The sequence below is a fragment of the Azolla caroliniana genome, unplaced genomic scaffold, assembly GCF_043228905.1.
Source record: "Azolla caroliniana isolate FFs.n. ecotype wild unplaced genomic scaffold, voAzoCaro1.0.p SCAF_10, whole genome shotgun sequence".
NCBI classification, from domain to species: domain Eukaryota; kingdom Viridiplantae; phylum Streptophyta; class Polypodiopsida; order Salviniales; family Salviniaceae; genus Azolla; species Azolla caroliniana.
The window spans coordinates 17,851,722-17,878,176 of record NW_028230445.1 but is presented as its reverse complement, the minus strand read 5'-3'; the positions used below and the strand labels follow the sequence as shown (position 1 = coordinate 17,878,176).

Here is a 26,455-nt window from a genome sequence, read left to right as displayed (position 1 = left end):
TCCCGACAAGTGTGAATCGAGAAAGTGAGTGGAGAGAGGCACCACGTTAGTGCGGGTAAGTCGAGAGGGTGGACGAGAGGAGACACACGCGAGCGGATAAGGTAATGTCATGTTTGTTTGTCCGGACAAGTGTGAAAGCAGAAGGTGAAGAGGCACGTCATCGAGGAGCAAGCAGTAAGTGGATAAGGTGTGTCACGTTTTTTTTCCCTTTTGTCCGGACAAGTGTGAACGCAGAAACTGGAGAGGCACGTCATCCATCCACGGGGGGGAACGCTGTCTCCTTCGTCGAAGCTTCCATGGAACCTCTCTCTGTCTGTCTACACAGAGAAAAACGGAGAGCGCTTCTTCTCTCAGTATTTATTGGTTTTTTCTCCCGGTTTCGGTCTTGTTTCCTTTAAATCGTATTTATTCTCTGCTTCTTTGCTGCTTTTTTTTCTCCCCCCCCCCCTTTCATGTGTTCGATGTCCTAACATTTTCCTGTGTTAAAATCCTTAATAATTCCCTGTCGGAAATCCTAAACCCTATCATTTGACACCTGAAAACCTGAAGAAGTGAAAAGCTTTCTTCTGTGAGATTCTGATTCTGCAGCATCACATCAGGAGGAGGAGGAGGAGGAAGAAGAAGAAGAAGAAGAAGAAGAAGGAAGGGGGAGAGGTAAGTACTGCTCGTTGCTTTTCTGCTTTTTTGCCTTTTGCCTTTTGCTTTTTGTTTTTTTTTTGCTTTTTGCTTTTTGCTTTTTGCTTTTTTGCTTTGTGAAGAGTATGTTATTTTATTTGATCTGTGAATGTGCAGGGTGTCCGATCACACACACACACACACACACACACACGATGGATTACTTCGACACTTTGCCGGACGAGGTCGCCCATCTCATATTTTCGTCCGTTTCGGACTGCAAGTCACTTGTCCGATGCATGTCCGTCTCGAAAGCCTTCCGTGAGAAGGCCGCGCTCGTGACCTCGCTCTCCATCGTTTGCCCCGAGCAGCTCGTGTCGTACGAGGAGAAGCTGAACATGATCCATGCCATGATTAGGCCTTTCAAGAAACTTAGGTCTCTAGTCGCGAGGCTCGGCGCGCCGAGAAGGGATCCGCCCACGTGGGCGCGGTGTATGAGATACGCCGAAATAGGAAACTCGGTCGAGAAATTCGTCTTTATGGCAGCTAAAACGGGCGACTTTTCGGACCTTGACTCCTCCCTCATGGGTCTAGACGAAGGGTCACATGCATTGCTTAGTCCCGAAATAGAAGACGAAGCTATGAGCTTTGATGAGAGTGGTGCTTTCAAAGGTATTACTAGAGCCATGGATGATGACGATGATGGCGTTGGTCTTGGTAATGATAATGTTAGCATTAGAGTCAATACACCTCCTCGTATGGGAGATTATAGGGATGAATGCTGGAGTGAGAATGATGGTGCCCATCTTGAGGGATTATCTCTAAGGTGTACTAATACCGGAGTGAGTGAGTATTCATCTCGAATGTGTAGGAATGTTGAAGTAAATGGGGCCTCAACTCGAAGGTGTAACAATGATATGATTGACAATAATATTAGTGTCGATCATGAATCGATGGGAAGGTTACAAAAGCCCGATCATAGATCAGGAAAGTCCAATAATCGTGATTATAGTTGGGCCTCATCGGATACCGTGTTTCTTAGGAAAAGGAAAGGCCTCTCTAGCTTCCACCTTCGCCAAGTGATCGCACCCAGCAATGATGTCCTCAAAAGAATGCTTCCCATTATTCACTTTGCCATTGTCCAAGGGTTGAATGAATTGAGGGATGCTATTCCTCCCTTTATTGCTCAATTTCCTAACTTGACAAGCTTTTTGCTCGTGGATATCACCGAGAGTATAACTGTTTTTTTACGGAAACATCATATTGATCAGATTAGGACTTTATACGGGAATGAATCAATGGCTTCAAATGATTTGAATGGGCATGCAAACAATACCAAAGAGGTGCCTTCCAAGCTTGCTATTTGTGGTCCAAAAGATACAAAAAATCACGTAGGGGGCAATATCAAGTGCTTTGGGCCATATGATAATTCACAATGCTTAGCATTTTTTGACAATAGTGCCATTCTACCATCAACTAATGCGCAAAATGAGGAACCAAATGCTATAATAGGTAGTGCGCGTAAATGCAAAGAAGAGACTAGCGAGAGTCTTTTAAGTTCAGGTAATGATGGAACTTGTATTTACGGAAGAAAGGATGAAATTCCTAGCTTTTCACCTTTATCAAAAAGTCCCTTCCCAAAGAATACAAGCATTTGTAAAGGTAAAGGAAAAGTTTTAGATCATCCTCATTCCTTTGTTCACATGGAAGGTTGCTCTTCTAGACCTAACTCAATCGAACCTTCCAATAATGTCATCATAAATGACTTAAGACTTGGACCTATATCAAATCAGAACCATAGGCTTCCTAACAAGCTTCTGTCGACCAATGCTCGACAAACAAATGCAACAATTAGGAAAACTACATATCTTGATTCATATTTGTCTAGAGGCATTGACATGAGTGGACATGTGCCCAAACCAATGGGGAGTCGTTTGGTTCCTTTAGTTGAAGACGTGAACAATGAGCCAAATCAAGATGAGGATGAATGCCTTCGTGTAAGATGTAATGGGAATAATACATCAAACTCACTTGATGCTAATTCCATGGACAATGTTGTTGCTAAAAGGAGCAATACTAAGAATAGGGTTACTTCTTTGAGTGGCATGCAATATGAATCAAGGAATGATCATTCATTTGATAGAGGTATTAGAGTTGGTCGTCACATACATTTGGGGCATAGAAATGAAGAATCACAAGCATTGCGAATTGAATCTACTCCAGAAAGATCATATAACACTCGCATGTGGCGACGTGCATGGAGAGAGCGTGTGAGACAACTAAAAGACTCATTGAGAAGTATGCCCCTTGATGAAGACCATTACAATGAATGTCAAAGAGAGAGAACGAGGAGGGATTTGTTGAGGAAGCGACAAAAAGCGGCAGAAAAAGACCCTGATTCTTTTGATTATACATTTTGGCGGGCCGAGCAAGTTTCTTCTTATAACTATGTTATGTCTGATGTGTCGGTGTGTATCGTCACGAATGACGCAAAGCCTTTAGATGATAGCGACAAAGAAGATCTTATGCATGCTTCCATTGCGGGACCTTTGCTTGTAGCAATTGTGTCTCATGTAAATAAGGAATACACGTTGCATAACTTGTAAGTTTAGAGTGGCTTCAATTTTTGCAATATAAGCTTTAATTGTATAGTTATAAAGGATGTTGGAAAATAGTTTTCCTTTGAATTTTATAAAAGTGTTATGTGGTTTATGGTATGCTTTTTAAGGAAAAGCGTTGTGGTTTTTATTGCAAATTGTCTCTTTACCAAACTTGTGCACGGAGGCGCATATTGCATTACTAATTAGGGTCATAATAGGAATTATCTAAAAATCCTAGGAAATCAATTTACCATCATACCAAAGATAGATTCTTAATGTCCATGGAGAGCCATGCACTCTAGAGAGGATGAAATGGATTTGAGTGTGTTGCATAACTTGGTAGTGGTACCAAAAGGTTAACTACACTAACTACTTGTAATGTTCACCTCCCTAGCTAGAGAGGCAAGCTATGCTAATTGCATTACTAGTTAGGGTCGTACTAGGAATTATCTAAAAAATCCTTGAAAATAAAATTGATACCATACTAGAGATAGGTTGTTAATGTTGGAGACCCATACACACTAGAGAGCATGAATTGGATTTGAGTGCGTTGCATAATTCGGTGATGGTACCAAAAGGTTAGCCACGCTAACCACCTCAAATATTCACTTCCCTACCTAGAGACTTCTAGAAATAGGTCAACTACATCATAGTATCATAGCAACTAAGCTTACCTGGATTTAATCCTAATTCTTGGCATTGATCATCTTTATGCAAATACAATGTTTTAAGTCGTACAAGCTGTTTTTTGTCAATTGAGATGTTTGTATTCGACCTTCTAGATGTTGAAAGTATGACATCCACACTACAAGCCATGCATAAGAGCATTGTTTGACCTTTCATTCTCATGTGAACTACATCTTCCATTAAGTTATTTCTTCGCCAAAAATCCACATATGAACAAGTGCACGTAGTACTATGGTAACATTTTTTGTCAATTTACAATTTGAATAATACTCATAATTGTGCACATACAATCATGGAAACACTACAAGACATGCACAACATTTGGGAGCATAAATATAGTAGATTTGTGCACAACAAGCTTCTGACTTGAGGGGTTTTTGCATAATGTACATCGTACATCGTACAATGTCATATTCTATCCCATTGACACGTTTAATTGATTTACGAGTTTTATTGACGAGAAATAAAAAAAAAATTGGCATTCCTATAGAGAGTATAACATGTCCGAACTATTTGATGACTGAATACTACTGTGATGAATGCTCCATGCATTTTTAACTACATGTAAATGATATATAAAAGGTCAAATCCCATATTCTAGCCCTTAAAATTTCCACACAACCATCAATTATTGCTATAGTGGAACCCTAAATCTTTGATAAGTTCTCGTTCTTTGTTTGGATTTTCCCATGCAACTTTATTAAATTAGTAAAACATGTGTGAATGTCTAGTTTTTCAACAACACACTGTCAAGACATATACATACAACATAGATGATACCCTATGATTGTTGACCCAAAGGTACCTTATGGGAGCATTTAGAAGACAATAGTATACGATTTCACTACTCATTACAAGTTGAGTTGTGTGTTAATTTTCAAAAATGCCATCATAAAAATATGAATCCTTTCACAAGGAAAACCATGTAGCATGATTTCCCGAACCCAAACCAAGCAACATGCAGAAGAAATGTTAAAATTATATTGTAAGCTAGATACTCTAGTATCTTCATAGTACAACAATTTGAATATTGTTCATGATTGCATCCTCTTCTTGAAGTAAAGAGAAAATTTGAAACTTGTCCACGTGTTTGTGAAAAGTACATCTACATAGTTAGGGAATGTACTAAAGTAACCATGCTTATTCAGCAAATTTCCCAACACCCATAATTTTCTCGAATTCCTCAAAATGTTGTTGGTTTATCATTGTCCTCAGAAGTAAAAAATGACCAAAGTAAACACATTTCCGTAGGGTGCAAAGTTTATTCTCCGCGGTTGATGTTCAAGAGTTTCCTCATGGATTTTTTACCATCCACAAGGATACCAAATTTGACCTGTCGGACCAAAGTGAAAACATTTTCACATTATGCAAAGTTTATTCTTCATTCTCAATGTTCAAGAGTTTTATTCGTGGATCCACAAGGAGACGAAAGTTGATCTATGGGACAAAAGTGAACACATTTTCACGGTGCCCAAAGTTTATTCTTCACTCTTGATGTTCAAGAGTGTTCCTAATGAACATTGTAATGAAGGATGCGCATTGTGATTGATAGGGTATAGAGATGGTGGGATATTCTAGAAATGTTTAAAGGGTATTTAGAGAATTTTTAAAAATTAGCAAGTGGGCATTTTGGAAATTTTATTTACAATGGAAATATAAAAAATAGCTTTGATATCAAAACTACCCATTAACTACTAAATCATTAGAATACTACTTTTAGTCGGAGAGGTTAATTTCATGTAGCTTAATAGTAATCGTGCCATGATTAATATCTTATTCATTCTCTCTCTCTCTCTCTCTCTCACACACACACACACACACACACACACACACACACACACACACACACACACACACATTGGGTGTTGAGGTAGCATCATGGCATCATCACCATGAAGCGACGCAATGAAAACCTGGTGTGAGGATGAATATCATTACTTACCACATGTCTGACGTATAAGGTAATTCACGAGAAATATCATGACTTGTTAGACTTGCATAATGGTGTCATACTGAAATATCCACCAAGAAGGGTTAACACATATGTGTGTGCATTGTTTTTACTTATAGAGTTCTTACTACATTGTAGAAAACCCTCTTGTTATGAAGGAATCACATACAAGATGACATGTAGATTTGGTCCAATAGGTCAATTTTGGCTTCTTCATGGATGGTAAAATATCCAATATGTTCTATTCTATGCTTTACCTGCACTCGCCAGAATCACCTCTAGTTGTTTCAAGTAATAGTACAGTCAGAGCCTTATGTTTAAACTCGTGAGGCCCAAATTTGTACAATTTAGATGAGGCATCTCATGTGACTTTGGAATGGGTCATAGTTGTTAAAAAATGCGAAGTCTACGTTTAGAATACTTTGAAGTATTCTACAGTTTTAGAACTGCCATTTTTCAAAATTTCATGTATTCAACATATTCTAAGAATTTGACGTATTCTATGCATTTAACATTTCAAAAAAATTTAAAAATTTAAAAATTTAAAAATTTAAAATATTTAAAATTTAAAATATTTTATTGAGAGAAAATTTTTAGAATGTAAGAAGTATTTAATGTATTTTACACGTATTCTAAGTAATTAACATATTTTATCTATAAAATACGTATTCTAAGTTTTTTTTTTTAAAGTTAGAATACTTTGCGTACGTATTATATGGTAGGAATTCTACAACAATGTAATGGGTCAATGTGGCTAATCTTACCTTTTCCTCTCTATCTAGTGTAATTTGTTAATTTTTGTTTCCTGAATAACTAAATAAGCCTTAACCAAATTAGGGATTGGTTCAATTCAAGTTTGAAAACTCCCAAACCGGTCCAGGCTTAACCGGATTGGTTTGGACGAAGCTGGTTAAGCTGAAACCAAACAGTTGTTGATTCCTACTTTTGACAACAATGAAACTTGGGTTCTCTATAGTGTGACTTTCGTTGGTAAATGCAACACATTAAGCCAAAGAAAGAGAGAGGATCTAATGTGATTAATCCATCGAAATTGGATAATGCTTGATTTCATTGCGTGATATGAGTGCCTATTACTACCTGATGGCATTAATCTCGTTGGTAACTAATGTATCGATCAAGAGATTATGGAAATTTCAGTATCTATTATTATAAGCAAGGGACCTACTTTTACTTTCCCATTTAATACGATGAGTAGATTTGGAAAGTTCCCCAAGTAAATAATTGACTTATGACATGCATATATTATGGCCATAACTTATTGCATAAAGTCTAGACTTTGCACATCCATTGAAGTAAAGTGAGAACAAAGGAGATCAAATATCAAGCATGTTAAAAACTTACAACCAATTCAACATGTCACTTATGACATGCATATATTATGGCCATAACTTATTTTGCATAAAGTCTAGACTTTGCACATCCATTGAAGTAAGGTGAGAACAAAAGAGATCAAATATCAAGCATGTTCAAAACTTACAACCAATTCGACATGTCAGACTCGTCCTAACTACATACTATATTCACGACATATTTCTCTTTTGCTCATAATGGCGCGTCGTTTCAATATTGGCGAATAAACAACGACGATAACATTCATAACAAGAAAAGAACCTTTTTATCCTTGCTTTGACCTTCTTAAATGTATATGTTAAATTACATGAGAAGTGCCATATTGTTTTTTAATTATCTCCACATTTAACTTATCATCTATCACCGTTGCAAGTGGCAACATACACATGATGTAGTGCAAGTGTGTCTATTTTCTACAATAGATAATTATACTTGGAAATATGTATTGTGGGTTGGTATATTTATGAAAATTTTGGGTAAATCCTTGTGCAATTGTTTTAAATTTTACCTTTGGTCAACCAATGCATGTTGGATAAATCTGTGGGTAATCATGCCTATGGAAATATGTTGAATGAATCTTGAATGTGTTTTATTCTTATAGTGATACGATACCATGGCAACAAACCCTGCACTGCTATGCTTATAAAAGTAGCATTGACAAATCTAACTAGAATAGGAATCAAGATCTACTTAATGTTTTAGTAGAATAGATTTCCCTGAGCAAATGCACTGATTTTTGAGATTTAAAGGAAGATTTATTTTCTGCATTCAAGTTAACCGTAAGCTCTCTTAACAAAATATGAACACCTAAGCAAAATTTAGTGATATTTCTAATCCTGACAATTGAAGTTGGAAGGCAACATGGTTTTGCAAGCTATTAATTACTTGGTGTGAAATGAGGTCATAAATCTTGGGTGACTTGAAGTCTCAATGCATATAATTTATGAGTTAAAAAATGTGGGCTACCCACAAAAGGACCAAGTCTTTGTCTTCTCTCACTCTCATTGGAAATCAATACAAAACACAAGTAATTTTTCCAAGTTGACCATTGTTACTCTGATTATGCCCATATTCTAGTAAACAAAGCATTGCCTGTGATTCAAAGTATCCTAGCTTGCACCTATCATACATAAAACATGGGCAACCTATTAGGTTATACTTCATATTTATCATAATGTCACAATGGAGGCAACTACACTATAAAGACAAATTTGTGGTATGGGGGGTGATTGGTCAAAATAGGAGTATAACAAATACAAGCACTTGATTAATAACTCTCACTATTAGGCTAGTGTAGTAGTGAAGTTGTTGGGTAGTGAAAAGCTGCCAAATTGGAAATGCCTAAGATCAATGGAGTATTGCATATGCATGGGATTTTAACCTTGTGATAAAGAGTACAAAAATCTAACAAAATGTCCCCCCTCGTATTTTTTCACAAAGCTCACAAATATACCTCTACTATTTCTTGATTTTTCTAATATTGTTTCCTCTATACATATGTATTTGTAAACAAAGGATTGTTTGGGTAATATGCTTTATGATGGTATAAATCACAATACTTATTAATACCTGATAAATCCTTTTTAACTATGCTTATTTGTCTTGGCTTGTCTTATTTCATCACCATTATGGTTAATTGTTAACACTCATTCATCACAAATGACGCAAATCCCAACCACAATGAAGTGAAAGACTAAATTGGCATGCATGACAGGAGTCATGGACTTTGTAGGTCATGGGGGTTCAATTAATTGCTCAATGACCCCATTGTCATTAAAAACATTCATCTCAAAGAGAAGAAATAGTGCTTTATCAAGGTTGATAATGTAAGAGATATACAATGATTCATAATCTACTAAGCATTATAATACGGTGGGATTACAAAAGGAGATTACAGTATGTTATTGAAATTATGGATTCCAAATGTAACGAGTTCACCTCTTTGAGCAATGAGATTTATGTTGAGTTTGTTCTCAATGCTTTATACAAATTGAGGTCCATGCAACAATACACCTTTACTCTTGAATGACTTTAAAACTTAGGAAGTGTCATATTTCCCACAACACACAAAGTCGAAAAGAAAAATTTACTCTTTAAAGTGAGACCATGAGGAATTGAGTGAGAGGGGGTGACCCAAAGAAAAAGGTGAGATTTGAGGAATCAACAAGAAAGAAGAGGGGGCAAAAGACATTTGCCAACGACAACCAAAGAGGTGAAAAGGGAGCAAGTGTGAAGGGACAAGGAGGCCCAAGCCGCCCAATCATTTAAAAAAATAAAATAGGGCCCAAACCTAGCCCTATGGTTTCTCAACTCAATCGTCATCTCGAGGGGACAAATCCAATGATACCATTGTCAATCATAATGGGAAGAGGAAACTGCCTTGAGCTAGAAACAAAATAGATGGAAAGAAACATGCCAATTATTTAAAGCAAAAAACGGAGATTTAGAAAAGGATATTTGGTTCTCGAATATCGTTCTCTTGATTGTCTTTTTCTAGCCTTCTACCGTAGGAAAAAATGAATGCTTTATATCTATTGAAAGAGAAGTATGTAGGGTTATGGAACTCGTTATGCAAGTTCAACTTTAGAATATATAGATTCAGAGGAGCACATGTTGATTGGGAGAAGGTTTAGGTACCAAATTAATAACCTCTTTGCTGTGGAAAAAGTTTAGGTCAGGCAAAATTGGAAATTTAAAGATGAATGAATGCTTTGTATCCACTGAAAGAGAAGCAGATTGAAAGAACTCATTATGCAAAGTTCGACTTTAGAATATATAAATTCGGAGGAGTGTATGTTGATTGGGAGAAGGTTTCGGTGCCAAATTAGTGATCTCTTTGATTTGGAATAAGCTTACATCGGGCAAATTAGAAATTCAAAATTGAGAGAAAGGGCAATATATGGGATGCTTCAACACTATGTAGACAATTTAGATAGATAATGGGAAAGCGGATACATGGTTGGTTGCAAACCTAACTAAAAGTTGGTTTGTCCAAGACTAGGCTTGCAACCTATGTCTCCATGCAATTGAATGCGGAAAAGGCTTGACATAGGTATCAATATTTCATGGATTGCGCATATATGCTATCATGGTGATCTGATACGCCGATGGTCGGATGTGACATGGCACAATGCCATTCATATATGTGGGCGGGGTACTAGCAAACTTGATGTTCATTGTTGCGCAATTTGTAGGCTACATGTGTGCCCCATGTTTTTTTAGCGCGGGACCGATGGTCTTCCTTTTTCTGTGGTTGGCATGGCAGTTTGCTCTCTAAACTCGTGTAATGTAAAACATGATCTTCATGAGACCATATTCCTTCTCTTTGGGGCGGGGGGGGACCCTTTTTGTAAAGTTCAACGGAAACGCTAAAAATAAATTAAATAAATAAATTAGGAAAACACAGAAATTAAAAACAAAATAAATAAATAAAAGACAAAAGAATATGTATGTAGGCTTGTAGCAGCAATAAATAAATAAAGAGAAAAGAATGATTAGCTAAAAAAAAAAGGAAAAAGAAAAAAGGAAAAAGAGAAGAAAAGGTTCACACGAATAAGGTCAGGAAAAATAAGAAAACAAGGAGTTAAATAAATAAATAAGAAAAGGAAAAATAATAATTAAGGTCTTGGGACAGAAGGAAAGAAGAAAAGAAAACAAGAGCTATATTAAACAACCCACTAAAATAAGATAATTAAAATAGCTACCAAGGGCACCTAGTGTGATTAGGAAGTGTGAAGACACGAACCCGATGGTGAAGATGTTACTTATGTTCCATGCGAACCGAAGACATGTTCATAAACAGATGGTGCACTACAGAACAATTCGCATGACGCGTGTTTAAGAACCAAATATATACCACACAGAAGAAAATGTGCATCAGAGAGAGTTGGCTATGGACACGTTATGTCCTTTGTTAGGAAGGTGGACATGTTCCGAGAGAGAAACCTTGTCGTGTAACGTGTTTACGAGGGTGAGTCTCCACATGAGACCATGAGATGCTCGGGGGAAGTATGTTTTCATAAGAAAGGTAGCATGGCTTTAGGAGAGCGAGCTGTGTGCAAGTCCACATTGTAGTCGGGATAAAGCACGAGTGCAATAATGAGTGGAAAATGTTGCGTGTAAATGCTGAGGGAAGCACATATGTGGATCAGGCTCGCGGAATTCCTTATTCACCTTGCACAAATCGTCTATGTGGGAAGACGGCGTTTCACATCGAGAAATTCCTTTTGTCCTGTAAAAAGGAGGTGTCTGTTCAGACGTATGGGACACGAATCGGGTATATAACGTGGGGAAGCCGATGATGGCCGGGAAGCGGGGCTCAGGGAACATTACGAGCCAAATGGTGGGAATTGGGTGTGAATTGAGAGTATGTGCTTAGCTAGGTAGGAAGAGGGGTGGGCTCACAAGGCTAGAAGGAAAAACTGTGCTTAGTAAGGGGCGGTTTACACGGGGCATGAGAAAGTGTGCTTAGGAAGGGGCGGTTCACACGGGCTCACGAGAAAGTGCCCCTTAGTAAGGGACGCTTCACACCGGTCGTTAGAAAAAAAACCTGCTTACTAAGGGTCAGTTCACACGGTTGGGGATAAAAAGTGTGCTTATTAAGAGACGGTTCACACGGCCAAAGCAGAAAGCTTCTCTCTCTCTCTCTCTCTCTCTCTCTCTGTGTCTCTCTCTTGTCTCTGTCTCTCTCTACTCTGTTCTCAGAACTAATTGACCATAGCTCTCTCTCTTTCACTCTCACTCTCACTCACTCTCTCTCTCTCTCTCTCTGACACACACACACACACACACACAGCCATAGCCATAAATCTCTCTGTTTCTCTCTCCATCCCTCTCTGTCTCTGTCTTCTTCTTCTTCTTCTTCTTCTTCTTCTTCTAATACTACTGCTACTAATCCTACCTTCTTCTTCCTTTGTCTGCGACCTGGAACAAGAATGAATCCATCCACTAATAACACCAAGAAAGTGACATACTGTACTGAAGCCTTGTCTCCATTGATGGAAGGTCCTGCCCACTCGGAGCAACACCACATTGATCTCCACGAAGGCGGGGGAGGAGTAGGAACTGTGGAGATCTCTTCATGGCTCAGTTTCATGAAGAAGCAGATGAAGGATGAGCAGAAGAAGAATGTGAAGAAGAAGAAGATGATGATGATGATGAAGAAGAATAGTTACTACAATGCTGGGAAGAAGAAGAGCGGTAGTAATGGTGGTGGGTTCGATTCCCGGCTGCTCCTCGGGGTTCTGGGCTGCCCGCTCGCACCCCTCTCTGTCTCCTCCCATGAACCTTTTCCTCACCTCTCCATAAAGAATGTCTCTATTGTAAGCAAATTTCCATCTCCATCTCCATCTCCATCAATCCATCCCCATGGCTTCATTTTAATTTCCTCATTACAAATTTCTAACTTCTGTTTCTTGTTTTCTTCTTCTTCTTCCTCCTGCACAGGAGGCATCCTCTGCCCAATACATAATCTACCAGTACATGGCAGCCACAGGAGCTGCAAGATTCCAAACAAGCTTCCATAACTCATACATCTCTGGGAAGGTGCGGATGGCCACTTCGGAGACCGAAACCGCATCGAAGAAAACCGCCCGATTCTCACCCAAAACCACCAAGAAGCCACTGTCTTCATCGAAGAGGCCGGCTGAGCACGGCCGGTTCGTGCTATGGCAAATGATGATGATGGATCACCACACCCACAAGTGGCACATCGAGCTCGCGCTCGGCGGCGGGACAATTCAAGCGGGGAGCAATGGGAAGATCGTGTGGCGATACACGCCTTGGCTCGGTGCGCACGCGGCCAAAGGACCTGTCCGGCCTCTCCGCAGAGCTCTTCAGGTTCAGCTACATAACCCTAATTGATCTAGCTCCTTTCTGTAGGCTCTGCCACAATTGACCTAGGTTCTTTTTGTAGTCTCTGCTACAATTGGTCTAGGTTCTTTGAATGTGTAGCTACTTGACAGTATATGAAGGATCAAACTCCTTTTCATCTGATTGACCAGGGAGAATGATTCCCCCCCTGGTCCTGGGTATTGTTTACAAATTCCAATCCAGAACTAGGAAATATGCAGGATCTAATTTCCTGGTTCTATGCCAATTCTCTCTTGTCCTATATATATATATATGCAGCTCCAATCCACAAGGGAAATGTAAGATTTAGTTTTAGCTTCAAAACCATTGTGCCAGTTCCAATTAATCCATAAAAGGGGAGATGAAATGGACAATCTAGATTCAATTTCTAGACCAATTCTTCCCTTGGGTCCTTAGCATGTTCAAGTTCCAATCCAACAACAGGGACAAAATGTGCACAAATTTTAGATTCACTTCTACATCCCTGAAATTGTAGCATTAACATTTGATCTACTTTTTAACTCCTGGATTTTGCATCCACTACTAATTTTAGTTACCTCCACTATTTTCTCTCTAATCCTTTTCTTGAAACCACTTGTTAGCCTTCACATTCCATCCACCACTAATTTTAGTACCACCACTATTTTCTCTCTAATCCTTTTGCTTAAAACCACTTGTTTATTGTGATTAATCAGTTAAACTACATGCATCGGTTGAGATTCACTACCATTACCATTACTGGGGAGGCACATTGCATGTGCATTTTCACTTATAATCTGTCTTTTTGGATCGTACCCAGGGCCTCGATCCGATGATGACCGCGAGCCTCTTTGCGAATGCCCATTGCGTGGGCGAGCGGCGGATCGGAGACGAGGATTGTTTTGTCTTGAAAGTCGCGGCTGACCAATCCACACTTAGCCAACGGAGCGACGGACCCGCAGAGATCATTCGCCATGTCCTCTTGGGATGCTTTAGCCATCGGACGGGTTTCCTCGTATACCTAGAAGACTCGCATCTCACCCGGATCCAAGCCACCGGGTCGGATGTAGTCTACTGGGAGACAACCATCGAATCGTCACTAAAAGATTACCGGACCGTGGACGGGGTCGTGCTAGCCCATGCCGGGGAGTCGGTCGTGACACTCTATCGGTTCGGGGACGAAGCGATGAGCCATAGCCGCACCAAAATGGAAGAGACTTGGAGCATCGAGGAAGTGGCTTTCAACGTGCCGGGCTTGTCTCCCGAGTTCTTCATCCCCCCGTCCGATATCGGCTCGAAAGATGCTTCGCACCCGGTCCGTAAGTCAATCTCATAGGATGGATTCGAAGATTTCAAAAGTCCACATATGTAGGTTGGTTTGTTACACACACTATGGAATGAAAGATGTGTGCACGCGCTTCTTTTGGTGGAAGGCGAAAAACGCATTCTCCATTCTCGTTGTCGAGAGGAGTGTATTTGTTATTAGAGATTGACCATTGGCGAGCGACAAAAGGTTATGCTTGTTGTGAAGTGTTGCGGGAGCTCTTGTATTGCTCCTAGACGGACGGCATAGAGAACATTGTATTTTGGGTACATCATTAGATTGTGGGATATACACGATAACGCGGGCAATCATTTTGTATAAATGTGAGGTGCTCGAGAAAAAAAACATTGAATTCCTACTAACTACTAGTATCCTAATGTTCTTAAGGATGGATCGATAGACACTTATGGAGCATTTGGAGATAACAACCCATGTATAGGTGGGAAGCAAAAGAGCTTCAAACTTACAAAAAGAGCAAACTAATTTGCTAGCTATTAGGTTTACCTTTGTTACTAATTCTTATATCTTGTGAATGGACACACTTCAAAGGGAAAAGTGATTGTATGCCTTTAAAGCCTTACAGGAAAGCACAAGAAGGTTTTAACTTCTTGTTTCTCTCTTTCCTTGTCAATTGTAAGAATGTCAAAAGAGTTAATATATATTTCTCTTTGTGTCTATATATGCTTCTATGGTAATGTGACCTCATAAACTTGCCAACAATGGTACAATGAATCAATATGTATGTATGTATGTCTTCATTTGATAGTTTGCAAACTTCATGCCAATGGAAATGTATCTCGACACCCACCCATTGCTCATGACATTGCCAAAGTAAAAACTTTTCAACCTTACTCTGATTGCCACTCCATTTAGTATTCATGAAGCCTAGGCACTTCTTTGCATTGTGGAAAATGTGTTGTTCACTTTCTCCTTTTTGCTACCTATGTTTTCTAAACTAAAGGTGATTTGGTAAAGCACTTGCGCAATGTCCTGAATAGATGGAATACATATGAAAGCATCACCTACAGAAGGTGAAGGCTCAACTCAACTAACATGTTGTAGAGTTGGGATATATTTTATGGCATGTGAATGTTGAATGCTCCATAATAATGTCTTTCTGACTGGGGGATGAAACAACTTTTCTTTTTTAACAAAATTGAGATGGATCCATTCGCATTTGGGACTGTTTAAGTTTAGGATATGGAAGGAGACCATACAAGAAATGGTTGATTGACTACTACACTTGTTTTTTGTTTGTTGATCCCATGACACCTTGCTAACATGTTGAGCTATTTGCATGACGCATATATTTTGTCGAGGACTATCATGAATGCCACTTTTTGTTGGAACGTGTCTATTTCGTAAAGATATGATCAACATTTGATTTATCGTTATGGGTGAAAAGTACCAATCGATAGATTTTTAAATGGATACAAAATCACATGGTCTGTACACATAGGTTAATCAAAATGATACCCACAGAGAAAATTTAACGATAAATACCATTTCTTTGTGATGATACAACTCACTAATAAGTCCTTTCTCGATGTTTCTTTTGATAATTTTCACAAAATAAATGTACAACATTTTGCCTTTATTATCATGGTTCCAATCTTTTTCTAGTTTTGCAATAAAGTTAAACGAGTATAAAAGTACTCGATTAGAAAACCCTGAGTAAAATACCAATGATCCAAAGCAGATCCTTAAAAATTAATCTTGAAAATAGTATGAGCTTGACGTATAAGACAGTAAAGGTAAAAGTATTGAAAACTTTGAAAGTTAAAGGCAAAGTCAAGGATATAATATTTAGGCCATTCATGTTTCCATTGTTTTCTGGTTGTGCGGTAAAGCTAAAACAAACTTAATGGATAAGGTTACTCAACAAGGTAAACCAACGCAAAAGATAGAACAATTGACAGTTAATCTCTTGATTAATCTTTGAATGTTATACATCAATGTACAAAGATTAAAAGGATGAAAATGGGCCAAGGTAACATCGAGGACACACTAATGAGTTAATTGAGACTTCAATCTCCAAGCAAAAGCTTAAAAAGGTGTTTTCACATGATGATTTACTTTATTGAAGTGTACTATCTAAACCGGAATGTATTTTTAAATATGCCTAAAAATGACATTTAATGATCAGTGAGAAAAGCTTGTAAGTGGGTTTGAAAGGAAATTTAAACCACAAGTAAAGAAAGATTAGAAGGTTTTTTTTATGTAGTCTTTACACGAGGATCAAGATGTAAGGCTTGCGTGCATTAGATTTGAAACAAGGCTCAAAAAATTTCAAAATGCTAAGGACTTACGAGCCATGTCAGCATATATGTACTACTTCATCATAGAATGTGCATTTAAGTGGTGATATTTGAAATTCACGTGGATGTTGAGTTTACAGGCTTTGAAGTTAAAAAGTTCAGAAAATATGAAAAAGTTCTCTCTCTTTTTTGCATTTGTATTCCAAATCTCATGAACGGACACATACACATATAATACATTGCAAGAATGTTATCATTGGGAAATCAAAAGATGATTGGGCAAGCAATACTCCAATCGATTAATTTTTGAGAGCTTGAATGCTCAAGCACATAGTTTAATGCGTGTATATTTACACTTGTTCTTTTTTATAACAATCTATCAATCGAGTTGGAGATGTGTATTTACTGAGGCGTTAACTGTATACCTCGCTTGAAACTTTGGTTGTTTGGAAAGTTTTGTACTGGCATAATATATTGTAATAACTTCGATAAGGATTTTGTTTTATGACAAATGAGCTCTAGCATCTCACTCACTTTGTCTTTATTCTCCATGTACAAAAATGTATTCATACTGTAAGTACTTGATATTGCATGCTATGACCAACTAATCATAGCACAATTGGGAAATTGTGCGCATGCAAAGCGTGGATTGATGGAAAGTGACATGTTGCTATATGATAGACATTTCTCTCTTTAAGCATATTATAATAGTCCATCTTGTTTGGTTTGTGAGACCCCAAGTTGATACAACTTTTGATTTGTAGAACAAATTTAATCTTGTGCAATCGTCAACATATGTTCGAAAAAAGAACGATACATGTGTATAGAAATGACATTTCCCTTATTAGATTGCTTAGTAGGATGTAAGTGCTAAAGATGAAAGCAGATGCAAATAGCATGAAGTTATTCACTATGCAATGGATGGACACGGCTTTCCACTAAACAAACGCTTCTATAGAACGATGAACTATATGTCTCTACTTTGAAAGAAACTCAAAAGTTTCATGTGTTTGTGTGGCATTTACCTCTATGGATTAATGTGTTCATTTACAACATGTAAGTGGTTTTATTTGTACTTTATCTTTGTTCTTGTTTGCTCTACAATCTTCATATTCATGGGTGTCTCCTTGTCCACACTTTTTGTTTCCTTCACAATCATGTCTCATGTATCCATAGTTTCTCTCGAGTTTGGTGAGCATTCACGATCACAAAAATAAAGGTAGGACATTTCCCTCTCACTTACCTTGATTCCAATATATCCAAGATAACATCTCTAGTAAAGCATATATAAAGATCTTAAAAACAATTCCGTATTCTTTTAGTTCAGTGATCTGGAGTCTTCTTGATAACCTTACCATAAGAGCACCACTATTATGTGATGCTTTGATTTTTTGCAAATGAAAGTAGTCACTATCAATGAAGGAAAATCGTTTTGACATTTGGATTTTGTCAAATATCTTTTGTAATAATGGCTTTGGGAGATAGTAAATGACTTCATTATGTCCTAAAGAAGAATGTGAAAGCAATGTCTTCACACTTTATAATTTAATTTCATTGAAACATTATGTTCTTGAGCCAAATATATATAGATGACAATCTACATCTCCAAGTGTTGTCTTGTAGCATTAAGGTTGTGAGTTCAAATATTGAGCCATGAATATGATGATGTTGCCTTTATTCTTTATAATTGTTTTTGGGACTCATGAAGTTGTGCAACATTACTATATAAGACGAACATGGTTGTGTGCTCCTAGACAAAAGATCCTTCACAAATTTTTTAGATATGGGTACAGAATATCTAGCTCTTGGAAGTAAGAAGTAGGTTTGGGGTGGAGATGATGATGCAGATGTCTCGGTCGGGTTGTGAGATTGTGGCTATTTTAGGAACTAGTTCACCCAATTAGGTAGAAGCACCATCAAGAGGTGAGTCCATGCTATCTTTTATTTTCATGTTGCTTGGTTTGTCTCAAACGTGGTGAAAAAGGAGCCATGCAAGTTGGTCAATATGGAGTGAAATTAGGGCACCTTTGCTTTTTTGAGCTTAGTGGAGAAGTGTGTGAAAACATCCAAGGGTACGTAGGTGGTGATGGGTTATGAGGAGTGCCAATGTGGGCTTTTTGACTTAGAAATTAGGAAGTTATTGATTAGCTCATGGAAATAATCTCACTATAGTTGCTAGGCATACATCGCCTTCTACAACTATATTACGAACAACTTCATCGTGGTTGCCATGTTATTGGCCCCATCAAGTCGATGTTGTGATTTTTACTTGGTGTATTCATGACATCAAGCTTATTAGTCATTCCTTGGTGCCTTCACATATACTAATTGCTACCTTCCTAATTAGTTAACAGAAGGGCAACTCACTTATGATGTGATTGCAAATCACTTGAACCTCTTATATTTGGCTCTCATTTCTCCTTGGTAGGTAATCCCTTAATAGTGGTCTTGGCAATGTGTTGGTGTTACTTTACATCGAGATATGTGGTGCTTAGCTTTATGTAGTAGGGAATCACGTAATACAACATTGAACATCTTGTCTTACTACTCACATTGCTCCACATTGAGAGGTTATGCACAACCTATTAACACTTACTCCACCCACTAAGTTTAGCATCACATTGATGAGTGCTCTCACTCTCAATTAAACAAAGCCACAAAAAAGATAATATAGCACAATAAAAAAATGGAAAAATGCAATTGCCTATTATACAATTGATAGAATAGGTTTGTACACAATCAATTGTATTATAGCTTTGTGTTATACTGGCTGTTAATTATAGTCATCTTTATGTTGCATCTTTGTGTCATCATGTTGTTTGGCTTGAAAGTAAGATATGTTGGTAAACTATCAAACATTTGCTATCCACCTTAAAATGATATGTTTCCTATTTAAGGGAACTTTATTTCCTATTCCATATTCTATCCACTATACCAAATACACACAATAAATAGGCAAATGAACATGCTACTTTTCAAGTCAATCCTAAAGAATATGCCTCACAAAGTCATTGCAATGATGGTGATCCTCACCTTTTGGCAACAATGATCAAATTTTCCATTTTAAAAATAACTTCTAATGTTGGGTGATTGTATTCTTGGCAAATCCTCAACGTAGATACAATTCCTATAAAAGAGGATAGAAACATTGAGCTTTTGGGATAAATTTAGGACTAGTTTCATTAGAGCACAATGGTATAAACACTACAATGTTTAAGACCACGCATCATGAATACCTGACATGAATTACACAACCATGTCTTAGGTTGGTGTAAAAAAGGGAATTCATGGCATGTAGAATCGTGTAAGTTCTCTTGGACGAGATATTTGAAGTATGAGGATAGGAAACCTGGAGAGTTATTTTCTAGGGTTATTGTCTTGTAATGGAGTCCTTGATAGATGTTTGTGCGGTTGAGGGTGTGGCACTAGTCCAAAATGAGAAAATTTTCGATTGTGGAATCATATAACCCATGAATGAACCAATTCATAAGCCTTTCATTGGTCATTGTTGGGAATCAAACTCAACTTCCCTAGTGTGGGAACACATCTTAGGAACATCCAAATGTGTGAACATCCCACCTCCTTTGTATCATAACTAATGTGTCATAGAAGTTAAGTCCTATGCCACATATTTAGTAGCTAGTTAAGTCTCCACCTCTTTTGTAAGAGATGGTTGTAGTGAGAGAATATAGAGAGAAGGTGACTACATAAGCACCTTCTCATTCTCTTTGTAACTATTGGTTCATTCTTGTTCTTGTTAATAGAGTTTTATGTTTTTTTTGTATAACTCAGTTTTTTCTTTTTTTGGTGAAAACACACAATTATATTAATAAATGTGTGAAAAACACTACTTATAATGGGTGTGACAATGGAGTATGGTCACCCACTAACTACACAACATAGGTAGTGGAACATGTTGAATTGCCAATAGGCAAGACGAACACTCCACTAAGGAAAGAATTTCCACTTGCACCAATAAAGAAAATTGCCACATTAGTACTCCAACTTTCATAGATATGCTTTCACTCCATGTCTACCATCGAATACAAAAGCGTTGCGCATGTTCCAATTATGACACAATCCCCAATATCTCGAAAATAGGAAAACGATCTTAATCTCTGATTTTGGGTCAACCTGTGTAAATTGTGCAAACACCCATCGTCTAGGTGTCAACTTGCCAAATTTGAGAATTTAACTCCAAATCTGACAAGCAATTGGACATTGTATAAATCGATGAGTACTATCTTCCATTTGAACAGTGCAAAAGAACCAATTACCCATTGCTAGTCCACGATGCTTTAGAGCTAATCCCAAGGGCAATCCTCCAATCAAAACTCTCCAATTGAAGACCTTTGCTACAAGTGGCAATTTGGAATGCCAACTACGTTGTAAGATCTGCCATCACCCATGATCAAATTTCTGTATTTTCCATTCTTCTTTGGCCTTAGATGGTAACCATCCAAGGGTCTCAACAAAGCAATGATAGAAAAGATTATTAGTCACTTGTAACGACAACGTTTGACCCCATAAATACCAATCAATCCACGGTTGTTCTCTTGTTTGTAGAGGTAAGGGACCTTGCATCAATGCAATATTTTGTAGTTGTTGCCAGATAAACCCATGATTAGGCGGATGCGTAATAATGGTCGCGCTTCAACAAATTCCACAATTCTTTGAGATGGAGCCTCAACTATATCTCCCACCTCTTTGACCCCCAATTGAAACAAATGATTGAATTGAGAGTGCAATCTCTCCCTTCCTTGTCAACATAATTATAATCGAGAAGACACAAGTAACTCTTTTTGCAAAGAATTACAATGCTCTCTACTAGATGATGGTTTACATACACATAACAAGAGTGCTTTTTGCCATGAGGTAAGCAAGTGTTGAACACATGAAGAGCCCAGAGTCCTAAGTGAAATTCATCCATTCAGTAATTGCCACCATGAAGCCTTAATCGTTGTCCTCCCATGTGTTAAACCCTTGAAATATTCAACAATAGAACTCCGTGTTCTCTCTCTCTCTCTCTCTCTCTCTCTCTCTCTCTTGACTACACAACACATACACACACCTTCTACTACACAGAATCATATATGATTCTTTGCATGGTATTGGAGCGCTTGGTAGCTTGATCTGTGTTGTGTCTAAGCCCATGTTCACGAAGAACTGACTAATTGTTGTAGTAGCAATATGCATATTTCGTATCAAAGAGAAGAAGAAGAAGCAAAACCACTCCCTACAAATCGATTATCATGAATACTCAGATGGGAAGCATTCTTCCCACTGAGAAACTCAACAGAAACAATTTCACATCTTGGGAATACAAGATGCACCAATTGCTTGTTGGCCAAGGCTATTGGGGGTACATCAAGGGAGCACAAGAAAATAAACCCGGGATATGCCGACCACCTAACTTGGGAGCAAGTGGCGAGTTGCGTGTTGTACTGCCTTGTATCATGCGTTCATGATCACATGCTCCGCTACGTTCGAGAGGCCAAAACGCCAAAACAGGTGTGGGGGAACCTCAAAAAGATATTTGGGGCCAACACAACTGCACGAAAGCTTCAACTCCGCTAAGAGTTGAACGACATACAACAAAGGGATATGTCAATCGGCAGTTACACCTTTGAGGCCTAGCACCTCGGTTCGGCGCCATACAATCGGCAGTCCTCGCGAGGGAGACAAAGTCGTGGAAGAAGAGGCTAATTCGGCCCGAAGGCCGACACAACCAAGAACAACCCTGTGATCGCAACTTCTACTATCGACAAGATGTTTCAAATGCGCGAGGCGGAGCGTCTAGTAGAAGGGGGAGCAATCATGCTGGACCAAGCTGACAAAACGATTCCGCCCAATGTGGATACTATGACAAATTTGGCCATTACGAGGCAGAGTGTCGTAAGAAGAGGAGCAAGTCGGTGTTCACAAGTCGACAACTTACTAAGTACGCCTCAAATTCCAACTACCACAATCGTGGCAGAATGTTCATGATGCAGCATAGAGCGAATTCGGTGACGACATCATGTCCGACAAGCACCTCCAACTCAGAAAATGTATGGTTTGTCGACTCGAGTGCATCCAATCACATGACGTCTCATGCAAATTGGTTTCGAGAGCTACGAAAGCCCGAACGACCCAGCTATGTGGAAACTGGGGATGATACAATTTACCACATTCAACATGTTGGTAATGTCCCCATTTGGCGAAGAGGGCAGCCAAACCTACATTAAGAATGTCTTGCATGTTCCAACAATAATGAAGAACCTAGTCTTGGTCGGCCATATTGTGGAACATGGCATGCAAGTTCGTTTCAAAGACGGAGGATGCTTCATCGAAAAGGAAGGCCGAATTATCTCGCGCAGACGAAGAGAAGGCCAAATGTTCATCCCCGATTCTCATGAGATGAAATCGACAATGTTTGCCAAGGGCCATAAAGCCGACGCCGACATAGAGCTATGGCACAAAAGAATCGACCACATTAATCTCCAGAAGCTCAAAGGAATGCAATCAAAAGGAGTCGTCATCAGACTCCCAACCTTTACAAAGAAGGAGATTATAGGTGTATGTGAAGCCTACCAGTTCGGCAAACATCATTGTCAACCGTTCTTGAAAGAGAGGAACGTGAGCAAAGGGATCCTAGATGTAATACATTCAGATGTATGGGGACAAGCCCAAACTACAACATTCGGAGGTTGCCGATACTATGTGCCGTTCATCAATGACTTGTCTAGGCACACATGGATCTGCCCTATGCGGTTACAAAAGAGCGAAGTGTTCAAACACTTTCAGAAATTTAAAAATGATGTCGAAGAAGCCATAGGTTGGCACGTCCGATGCCTTCAATCGGATGGGAATAAAGAGTACATCTCGGTTGAATTCACAACTTATCTTTCAAAGGAAGGAATTCGATGAGAATTCTCATGCTGACACACACCTCAACAAAATGGAGTGGCTGAATGCAAGCATCAACACATATTAGAGGTGGCAAGGGCAATGATGAATGATTTGTTTTTGCCAAAATCATATTGGGCTGAAGCGACGAACATGTTGTCTATCTAATGAATCGGTGCACAACATCTAGTGTGCACTATGTCACCCCTCATGCGATGTGCTATGGAAAGAAGTCAGACCTATCCCACGTCAGGATATTTAGCTCGATTGCGTTCGTACATATTCCCGACGAGAAGTGGTAGAAGCTCAATCCTAAGTTGGAGAAATACATCCTCGTGGGGTATTCGCTTGAACAATAAGTGTATAAGTGTTTCAACCCCTCTACCAAGAAGGTACGAGTGAGTAGGGATGTCGTATTCGACGAATCGGCATCCTGATACACAATCGACCTAGCTCCGTCCGATCCAATAGAAACCGATTTCGATATAGATTCAGAGGAGGATGATCGACTAAGGATTACATCAGAGGAGAGTCCAATCTCAACGAGATTGGGCGAACCTCAAGAGCCTCTGAGTGACCGAAGCACATCACGGTGTCGCGGAAATCCGTAGGCACGTGTAGGTTCTTAGGCGGGACTGCGGGGGCCTCAAACCAAGGAGCCGGTGGGATTAGGAAGGACTTCCGAAAGTGTATATCGGGTCAGTGGCCGGTCAGAGGCTTCGTCCAGATCGGTTCCCGGACACCGAACAACAAGTGTGCAAGATCAAAGGCGCAGTTGTGGCGGACAAGGCGTTAGGTAGTGAGCAACAACACGCAACACAGGACACGGGCAAACGCGGGTATCAGACGGAGACAAAAGGAGGACGCATATGCAACACGTAGAAAAGATCAACATGAGAACGATGAAACAAGTAGATTGAAACAAGAGAAGAGTACAACTGAACCCGGCTGGTAATAGAGCCACGCGCTCTCCAAACACCCACACACAGAACAGAACGATGAACCTCTGGTCGGGAGCTCACGTGCTTCCTGCGCAAATTGAGACTTCACCTTTACTATAGAGCATAGGCAGAGAAAGGGAGAGAGAGCTTGACACTCAAACCGTCGATCCCCAAACAGTCTCAAACCTCCCCTTTTTATAGAGAAAGGGGAGCATGTTACATCACCATAAAGCCATCCGTTTCGGACAAAGATTTCTCTTGATCTCCTCCACCGGATATTATTCTTATTCTCTACGCGTGTGGGACTTAAAGTACCCATTAAATCCTACTACCTATCACTTACTAGTCCTATGTTATCTACATGTGTTTATACATGAAGACTTGATTTGTGTGCATCGGTGCACACACTCGTTCTCGTGCCCTCGGCTCTGTTTCTCTCAATGGCCGGAATCCTTCCCGACAACAGCTAAGTCCGAAGATGGACAAAGGAAAGGCCAAAATGCCTTAGTACGAAGATTCAGATGGAAACGAATCGGATCACTCACTCGGAAGTGAGTACGGTGGATTGGATGTTCCTATCATGAGGACACCAGGAGCCGAGAAAGTGTTCACGAAGACAAGTGAACTACCCCGTCGATCCACCCGAGAAAGGATTTGTCCCCTCACCTCACCAAAAGGAAATTGGATGCCGATGGATATTCAAAGTGAAATAAAATGCCGATGGCACCGTCAATCGGTATAAGGCCTGACTTGTGGCAAAAGGGTATGCGCCGACATATGGGGTCGATTATGAAGAGACCTTTGCCCCGGTGGCAAAGATGATAACCATTTGAACAGTGATCGTGCTCACAATAGCCAAAGGGTGGCACCTCTACCAAATGGACGTGAAGAACACCTTTCTCCAAGACGAGTTAAAAGAGGAGGTGTTCAAGTCAAGCATGCATGCGACTGCTGTCTGCAGACTCAAAAAGCCTCTCTACAGTCTCAAGTAGGCACGTAGAGCATGGGATTCGAAGATAAGGTACTATCTTCACCAAATAGGCTTCAAAATGTCCAAGTCCAACAATTCACTGTTTATCTAGAGCGTCTCTAGAGGATGAATATTGGATGACTTGGTCATTGGACGAGAGCACTTAACAGATATTGATAATATCAAAAAGCTTCTCTCCAACCGATTCGAAATGAAAGACATGAAGGAGCTCCATTACTTCTAGGAATAGAAGTAATTCAGATACATGACGACATCATGATCTCCCAACGACATTATATCCTCGATCTTCTTTACAAGTTTGGGATGACAGAGTGTAACCCCGTGGCTACTCTCGATTGAAATCTAAAAGTAGATGCCGAGTCCAACACGAAAGAGTGTGAGCCGACTTTCTATCGTGAGCTAGTCGGAAGCCTTATTTATCTCACCATTACTCGGCTTGACCTTAACTACCTGGTCAACCTACCTAGCCAGTTGTAGACATCACAGAATGTTCACCTGGACTGTGCTAAGCGAGTGTTACGCTATGGAAGTGGGATGATAGATTTCAACATCCTCTACAAATTGGCGACACCAAGTCGACTCGAAGGGTACACCGATGCCGATTGGGCTGGCTACAAAACTGACAGACGATCAAGATTAGGATTTGTCTTCTCCCTCGGTAGTAGAGCCATATCGTGGAGCAATAAAAAGTAGCCGATAGTCGCATTATCGCACACATAAGCTGAACACAGGGGTGCGACCGTCGCCACATGTGAAGTTTTTTAACTCAAAGGAAACATCCCACCTCCTTTGTATCATCACTAATATGTCATAGAAGTTAAGTCCTATGACATATATTTATTCGCTAGTTAAGTCTCCACCTCTTTTGTAAGAGATGGTTGTAGTAAGAGAATATAGAGAGAAGGTGACTACATAAACACCTTCTCCTTCTCTTTGTAACTGTTGGTTCATTCTTGTTCTTGTTAATACAGTTTTCTGTTTTTCTGTATAAGTTAGTGTT

The 26,455-nt window shown here is 39.3% G+C and overlaps 2 protein-coding genes across 2 annotated transcripts; both read left to right on the top strand.

Moving 5' to 3' along the window:
• Positions 1 to 828: 828 nt before the first annotated feature.
• On the top strand, positions 829 to 3,274 carry LOC147859306 (uncharacterized). The gene has a single exon (XM_087326410.1). It carries the CDS (start codon positions 831 to 833, stop codon positions 3,219 to 3,221), a length of 2,391 nt encoding a protein of 796 aa, XP_087182536.1. The 5' UTR covers positions 829 to 830; the 3' UTR covers positions 3,222 to 3,274.
• Positions 3,275 to 12,143: 8,869 nt separating this feature from the next.
• Positions 12,144 to 15,054, top strand: LOC147859305 (uncharacterized). The gene is made up of 3 exons (XM_087326013.1): positions 12,144 to 12,545; positions 12,670 to 13,062; positions 13,874 to 15,054. Exons 1-3 carry the CDS (start codon positions 12,159 to 12,161, stop codon positions 14,387 to 14,389), a joined length of 1,296 nt encoding a protein of 431 aa, XP_087182139.1. The 5' UTR covers positions 12,144 to 12,158; the 3' UTR covers positions 14,390 to 15,054.
• The last annotated feature ends 11,401 nt before the right edge of the window (positions 15,055 to 26,455 follow it).

Bases quoted from the DNA above. Each gene is read 5' to 3' on its own strand.
- LOC147859306 (XM_087326410.1), top strand. From the start codon at position 831: ATGGATTACTTCGACACTTTGCCGGACGAGGTCGCCCATCTCATATTT.
- LOC147859305 (XM_087326013.1), top strand. From the start codon at position 12,159: ATGAATCCATCCACTAATAACACCAAGAAAGTGACATACTGTACTGAA. The intron at 12,546-12,669 runs GTAAGCAAATTT...CCTCCTGCACAG, and splicing joins CCATAAAGAATGTCTCTATT to GAGGCATCCTCTGCCCAATA. The intron at 13,063-13,873 runs GTTCAGCTACAT...GATCGTACCCAG, and splicing joins CTCTCCGCAGAGCTCTTCAG to GGCCTCGATCCGATGATGAC.